General features: G+C 39.4%; 1 protein-coding gene across 1 annotated transcript in view; it reads right to left on the bottom strand.

Moving 5' to 3' along the window:
- Positions 1-1783: 1783 nt before the first annotated feature.
- LOC101848161 (maternal B9.10 protein) overlaps positions 1784-8103 on the bottom strand; it is an 8052-nt gene continuing 1732 nt past the window's right edge. The window contains exon 2 of the mRNA XM_005112068.3: positions 1784-7409. Within this exon, the coding sequence (XP_005112125.1) occupies positions 6329-7324 (996 nt within the window). The 5' untranslated portion in view covers positions 7325-7409 and the 3' untranslated portion in view covers positions 1784-6328. The remainder of the gene's footprint in view (positions 7410-8103) is intronic.

Consider the following 8103-nt stretch of genomic DNA (forward strand, 5'->3'; position numbering starts at 1 on the left):
ACCAGAGAGAGAGAGAGAGAAATCACAGCAGTAGAGTAATCATACATGTAATCTGAAACACGCGATGAAATAAGGACTCCGCTGTAATGTACTATATATGGACTATGGAGCCGTGATAAATTTAAAAAATATGACTTGCGGGCCAATAAATAGACCACCATAGGAGTGGTACTGTTGTTGTTAAGGTAGAGGTGGATGTGGTACAGGGGTAAGGATGAGGTAGAAATTATAATTTGGGGGGAAAGAGCAGAGAGGCAGGGGGGAGACGCTCGTGAGTCGTAGTGACTATGGATTAGAGAGATACTAAAAGTTATAAATGAAATACGGGCAAATGTGTACATCAGGTGTCAGGTAATAACATGTCCGTTAGATCAAACCCAGTACGTAGGCCTACTAAAATACAGTGTGGAGAATTGTTAAATAAAAACATGAGGGATAGTACGACACATTCGGCTAGAAAGCACATAATGCTTATTATTCAGAAAAAAGGAGATAGAAAGAAAAAGAATGGTTTGTTTAAGAGATGATAACTTAAAAAAAACCCCAACTCAGCTCAGCCTCGGTCACCAACTTCTGTTGCTTTTGCAAACAACTTTCTTTTCATCGTTAACGCTGTAAACAAAACAAAAACGAACAAACAAAAAACCAGCAACAACAACGAATTAACTTTATAACCCAGGGTGGAAAAAAACAAACACTGCTAGCCTGTTCCCTCTTAAACTCCGGGAATGTTTGTACGCAAATCATTCTGGTTTATCGATTTATTTCTCCGACACAATGGCTTCTGGGTCGGGCTAGAGATGGTGGGCGGTGTGGCGTCTGACGTCATAGAACTGTACCGCGCCTCACGTAAACAACAGCTTGGATCGAAAACACATTGTTGCTTTGCACTCTGACGCGAGTTACTATTTCAGTGAGTTTGGGCAAAGTTAGAAGACACTGCGCCAGCCTCCTGTTGGCAAGACACTGAGAGATTAAGGGTCAATTTATTGTGGTCCAATTCGTTTCAGAAGCTTCTTTTCCCCTTCACAGTGTGTAACCGCTAACCTGTTCAACCAGTCAGAATCTAGGAAAGACATCAATTCGTCCGTCCCACCTCTCTGTATGGTATGGGTTTAACCCCCTTAAACACTGCTAAGTCATTTATGGGATGGGGGCTCGAAGCGGAGGTTTTAAAAGTGGACCTCTCCCCCCATAGGAGGAGCAGGAGGACCAAGCCAAATGGACGGAGAGTCAAGAGAACTTGTAAAACAAACCAAAATCAAGAAAGCCTTGTTGGGAATTTGAACCTGGGTCAACCACCCAAATATCAGTCTGCCATGACCATACAGAAGTACAGACCTATCCCTATATATTACAAATCATGTACTTTTGATTTTTTTCAGGAGCCGTTAACATTTTTTTTTCTTCATGTCTCTCTGTTTCTCCTTCGAAGGTCTCAGGTAATTTTACATCTTTTCCCAATGATGGAAGCCATATACTTCACTGTGATTTTCTCCTTCAAATCTTGCTGGACACTTTAATCTTCAGACCATGAGAGTGAAAGAAAAGATTTTGATAATGATTTTCCAGTGCACGAAAGTTTTTGAGTAAAGAGAAGTACATCGACATCATAAGTACTGTCATTTGGTGCAGGGAAGAAGCAAGATTGATGATAGACAGAAGCAACAGATGGATAAAACAGAAGTAGATCTAGGACATGCCAGCAGAGCATGTCCCTCCAATAACCCACTAATGAAAAGAAAAGAATGACAATATTCAAACAATAAATAAACATGAAACATTTTTTTTTATACTTTGAACTAAAGCAACTTTATTCATACTTCATCATCAGTCACGTTATTGAACATAGTTCTGTACACATTATTTTTTATTTCTATTTTTTTCAGTAGGGTAAAACAATTTACAATAAGGACAAACATCCTTACTTAATTCATTTTTTTACATTTTGTATGCTCCATAGTTAATTATTCAATAGCACTCTCAATGAATTTTGTAACAATACATTTGTTAGAACACAGCTTCACAAACTATACATGATAATATTGCAACCGAGTGGAAAAGAAAAATTGCATGCCCCAGTCATGAACAGTTTCACCTCAAACGCTTTGGTGACATTTCAACAGTAACACGTGTATCAAAAGGAGGAATGCATTGTAACATCCCGGCAACAAAAGTCACCAGCTCAGCCATAGCCAGATCTCACATATACTCATAAACAGGCTCTGGTACACGATCTCCACACCTGAGAATGCACCGTATCAATCAAAAGCAGAACAAAACAAGGGGTGTCCACGACCACCCATGATAAATCGTCAGCATCGATAAAATTCAGGGCCATAATGCTGCTCTCCTGAGTGTTGAATTTTTAATTGTGTATTATACAAGTTGAAAGACATTACATGGACAGTTTCTCTCACTCGCCATGCATGACGTGAAGTTCTCCTTCGTGTATGCTGCCACGGAAAAAACATGTAACATGATTCTAAAATCTCTTTGGTGGTGTCTAAAACTAATGTTCTGCATCAAAAGCTTTGACACCAATCCAAAGCTGGGATATGGAGTCTAAAAATGAGAGAAAAATTTAAAAAAAAAAAAAAAAAACAATGGATAAAATGAATAAAAGGAGGAGGAAAAAACATGGTGGGAAAATCACCAAGAAAAAAAGAAAGGAAATCTTGAGTTCAACTATGATTGTGTTGGATCTACATAAATGAAAATTCTTTTAAATATATTGGGGGGAAAAAAAAGATGCAGACCAATCAAAGTGAATCTGTGGCTTTAACTTTAACAGTACTTTTTCCATCTATTTGCTAAGATTTACTTGCCTTTGTTTGAAAACACATTACCGAAAGTCGAAAGATATGGAAAAAGGCAAAAGGCATGTAAAACTTCTGGTCTTAGGTTTGCCTTCAACAACAACGACAGTAACTTACACAATCATACACAAATGCAAATTCGTTACGCTTTCTAAAAATTTTCCTAACACAATATGTGTTTAATACTTCTAGTCTAGCAGTCTACATCTGATTGCTGTAATGCATAATAACAACTCTACACAGACCAGTAATTACAAAGAACCTCTTACTGTACAAAGGACTTCAGATCAGGGTCAGAATAAGCACCATGTAGTTTGAAACCACAGTTTTGTCAATACGATAAAGCCTCAAAAAGTCAGTGTCATACACTCCCAGTTAACCCAACAGTGGGGTATTAAGTGCAACATACAATGTGACCAATCAGACAAACAAGTGTAAATCTATACAGGCACTGAAACGCTGGAAAGGAAATAGCAGTGAAGGTGGAATTTAATTAAACTATCTATAATATAGTCGAAAAAATTGTTTTTATTCTAGTAATCTAACAAAAAGGAATATTTTTATACTTAATACGAAACATATTTATGAAAGTCTACACTACATGGTCTTTCAGAACTTCACGGATCAGTGCCAGAACGTAATTATTAGTGATGGGATGGGTTTTTTTTAAAAATCATGCTTCGTGGGCACTGGTAGCTACCTAAATTTATCTTTCTGTCATAATACGCTTTTAATGGAAAACAGGGAAAAGAAAACTACAAATCAATATGACTGTTCAACCAATGTGAAGATTGGGGAAAATTCAGCTGCAAGAGAAGGATGAAGACATAAAATGGGAGTCTAAAAATGATAAAATGGGAGTCACAGTCTTACACACCTCCCTTGATGACATAACAAGTAAGTTCAAACGCAAAGGCGAGGCACAAAAATTAACACTCATTGAGACTGGATAAAAAGAGTAATTCTACTCTTAAATCAACAAGAATTAAAAGGAAAGAAATTACGACAATGTTATTTTAACCCGTAACACCTTGAACAAACCAGGTGATAAAATTAAGATATTTTGCCTTCAGGTAAAAAATTAAAATTTGTAGTCACTTCATGATCTCACAGTTTTCAAATTCACTTACATGTGGACGAATTGTACCAGTTTTATAGCTTTAGACCCATATCCTCTTTGTGAACGGCCGACAAAAGAAAAAAAAAAGTTTTAATATTTCCAGCCCAATAACTTCAACCATGATGAAAGAATCCTCCAGTATGCACCAAAATATGATAAACCACCTCAGCTTGTTTAATGGGCCTACTTTTATTCAAAATTAGTGATGGAAGGTATTTTGTTTATATAGAAGGGTTATGGCAATTGTTGGCGTAGAAATTAAATGATAAAACTATAAACATTAATTCAACTGGCGTATATGAAGATGATGGCGATGAAAAAGTAGGCCCGCTGTACAGGATGTTAGGGGAGGAGTGGTTGGCAGTGGGGCAGGGCGTCAAGGGTTAAAATCTGTACCACAATGAATGAACAACATAAAAAAAGAACATATAAACCTATTAGAGGGATCACAAATGATAAAAAATGCAAAACAAAGACAAACGTTTGCACATTTCTCCAGCCACCTGATGTACTTCACGGCCGTAGCCATAACTGCTCACAGTCTGGGACACTTCTTTACTCATGGCACCTGTCTGCTATGGCCAATAACAAAACAAGGAGTGGAAAATTGTGCTAACATGTAATAAACACTGAACCTCGAGCACAACAACTAACATTTTTTTAAATACAGTCGAGTACGAACATGACTTCTTGCACATTTACAAATACAACATTAAATAAAAACAGGCCAACTTGTTACAATGATCTCTCCCACCATTCCCCCTTTTCCCAAAATAAAACGCGATCAAAACTCACTTTCATCAAATAAGTAGCAAATCCGGAGTAGCAGATGATACGGTGATGGAAATTAACTGAAAGTGAAAACTCAAACAATTATTAATTAATAATACTCTTGGGAGATTTGAAAGGCTACAGAAATGACTAGTACTAGGATTGACTGTTCCACATATTTCTATCATCTCGTACATTACATTTTTAGATTGCAAACTGAGACTAAGCATACAATTGAAACAAAACCTATCACTCCTAGTGTGCATGAACGGATGTATTTGGTTTGATGAACATGGCACTCTGATGAAAATATGATGGTGAAGATGACAAGATGACAAATTATCATGCGAAAGAGAAATAGGAGGCTGGGCTTTTGCTATTGATGATGAAGCAATGTTAATATCAAGGGCCAATGGATTGAGTGTATCACAGGATTCGGGTTGAACATGCAAGTTACAATAACTACACTACAGTGCACAGCACTACAAGAAGCACTAGGCCCATGGATGGAGGGCGAAATGTCAAGTGAAAGCTCAAAAATGACCATTTCTGCCCGAAAAATGAAAGTTAAAATCACAACGTCAAGTCACGGTGAATGACAATGAAGAAATCAGTCATGACTTGTCCTGCAAACTGCCATTTGAACCTGAGATCAATACTCCTTTGAATCTGCTTCAACAAACATATTTGAGACAAAATTCACTTCGAGTATGCGGTACACACATAAAGCATTGCGTAATCAACTATGGAAATTGTGCAAAGATACATGGTTACAAATAATGCACTCTCCGATGTCTGTAGAGTGCAAGAGTAAGACACTCATACAAACAAGTGTAGAAGGGGAAGGGATGAAGACCTTTGATTTTAAGCATCAGTCTTGACTTAAACTTGTCGAAAATCATAATTTGACTCAGATGTGAAGTAACAAGATACATGAGACAATGCGAAAGGTTTATGAAATAAAGTACACTCTAGTACTACGATTAGGAGACTGAAGCACTGGGTGGCATACAACTCCACAGAAGAAAGAAATGATACATATACAACATGATCTAGAAAAAAAGAAAATCCCATATACCGGGCTTTTGGGGAAACTGGATAAGCACCTATAAGATATTAAAATCCAATGTGTCGAACACTCTTGTGATGTTAACTTCTTCACTACTGATTCTGGTCAAAAGATATCAACATGAGCCATCTGACATTGCAAAAAAATTTCATAAAATCTGCTCATGAGCTTACAAACTGTTCAAAACTGATCTTTCGTCCAGGTGAACTTAAAATGTATCTATTTGCAATTCAAGAAACACACAAGACAAAAAAAGTAAAAGAAGCACTTATCACAATATCATATCTTAAAATTCCTAAAAACAACCGTCCGGGACCACTTTTCGAAAGTCCAGATTTGAGGAGTTTCAAAAAGGTGTCGGGTGGCACTTGCAGCAAACAGGTGAGTGGAAATGATTGAATTTCCACATTTTGTACGGAAAATGATCCGAAGAGCCCCGAAACAACATTTCCCCATTGCCCAACAGAAAATACAGCCAAGATTATATTGCAACACGACAGAAAAGGAGACGAAAATAACTAACATCCAAGACAAGGCAAAATACTGTTACTACGCCATTGCTGGAATGTCATAAAAATTGGCAGTTGGCATATGCCGATCATAGCCAAATGGCAGGGAATACGGGTTGAAACCAATCTTGCCAAGTCCCTCCATGTGAGAGTTGCTCTCAGAGGTAGCGGGGAAGATCGCCCGTGGACGGGTGTACGTCATCGTGCGCTGGTGAGTAGAGCCTGGAATGTGACTTTGGCCTGCTTGGCCAAAGTCTCCGTGAGAACTGAAAGATATGGGTGAGCCTCGGGAGCTGAGTGGAGATCTGGCCTGAGTGGCCGCTGCCATTGAGTGGAAAGCACGGGCGGGCGATGACAATGTGTTCTTGAGGGAGTGTGGGGACGATGAGTGGCTGGAAGGAGGGGAGGGGTTCTGTCTGTACCTTTGGGGGTACGAGACTCGGGATGGTGGGCTGTAGGGGTTGTACTCCATCACTGGGTGCACGGGGGACGGGGAAACAAATCTGGGAGTTGTAGAAAATGGTTGCAACGGCGGGCTGGCAGACTCAGACCGCACCGATGACCTGGAGTCTGGAGAAGAGCTGCGGGACGAAAACTCCTCATCATCCACAGACCCTGACCGTTTGATGGGGGAGTCGCACGACTGTGGCTTCTTCATGTTATACACTTCCTCGTCCACAATTTCAGACCCAATACTCCCGTCTTCTCCAATGCGAACAGAAACAACTCCAGGATCGACCCAGATAGTGACTTCTGTGGCCAGCAACTCCCCAGGTAACACAATGCTCGCTCGTTTCATACTCTCCTTGATCGTCGGGTCAATGCTCTGGGTGTTCACACGAATACATCGAAATCCACTGCCCCGGTCGGGATTTTCGGGATACCAGTTGTTCTCATATCTCTTGAACAGTAAATCTGTCAAGATTGTGATGAAAGAGGCCAACTTGGACTCCGAGATGTGTTTGTTCCCATTTTTCTTTGTTCCAAAAGCAATTCTGTGGAAATTGTCCACAGCATATTCAATCTCTTTTTTCATAACGTCTTTAAAAAATCTTGGCAACAAGTGGATTTGCTATTCTCGTAGTAAAAGCTGGGATCGGCTGATATGAAGGATACAGGATCTGAAAAATACAAAAACAAAACATCAGATTTGAGTTTCAAGAAGTAAGAAAGGCAACAAAAGGGAACATATAAAGTCAGATGCCTTACAATTACTACATTGGCAAGACTATCCACATGTGTACAAGTGTCAAAGAAAAAACGCACACTAGATCTAGTCCAAAAACAGACAGAAAAAAATCTGGCACTCTGAGCATTAGTTCATTAGTAACAGAATTATTAGTAGGGAGTGTATACAGACCCGGTAACCGGGAACAAAGTCACAAAGTATACAGACCCGGTAGGGGAACTCTTTTGTGATTTCGGAGAGTTTCAGCGCCCTCTTGGCTCAGGGTAGACCTAGGTTCTTCTAGATCTATGGTCTAGGTCTAGATCTAGGGAGACAGACATGAATCTTTCATCTAGTTTCGCGGCTAACCTAGATCTAATTGAAGATTGCGGATGTCGTTTCCATGAACGATTGTTTTTCCTCCGTTTTGGAATTGGAGGAATCACAATCCGAAGAAAAGAACAAGTTACAATGTCATAATTTCAATCGAGCAGCCTCTCTCTCTCTCTCTCCTCTGTGCACCGCTCACCTTCTCTTTTTCTTTGTTTGTCTCTGTATTTCTTTGTCCCCACCTATTTCCCACTCTATCTTTCTCTCGTTCCCTCCTGCCAACTGGGGCATGTCATATACATTTTGCTAGCACCCCC

Source organism: Aplysia californica, unplaced genomic scaffold, assembly GCF_000002075.1.
Source record: "Aplysia californica isolate F4 #8 unplaced genomic scaffold, AplCal3.0 scaffold01177, whole genome shotgun sequence".
NCBI lineage: Eukaryota > Metazoa > Mollusca > Gastropoda > Aplysiida > Aplysiidae > Aplysia > Aplysia californica.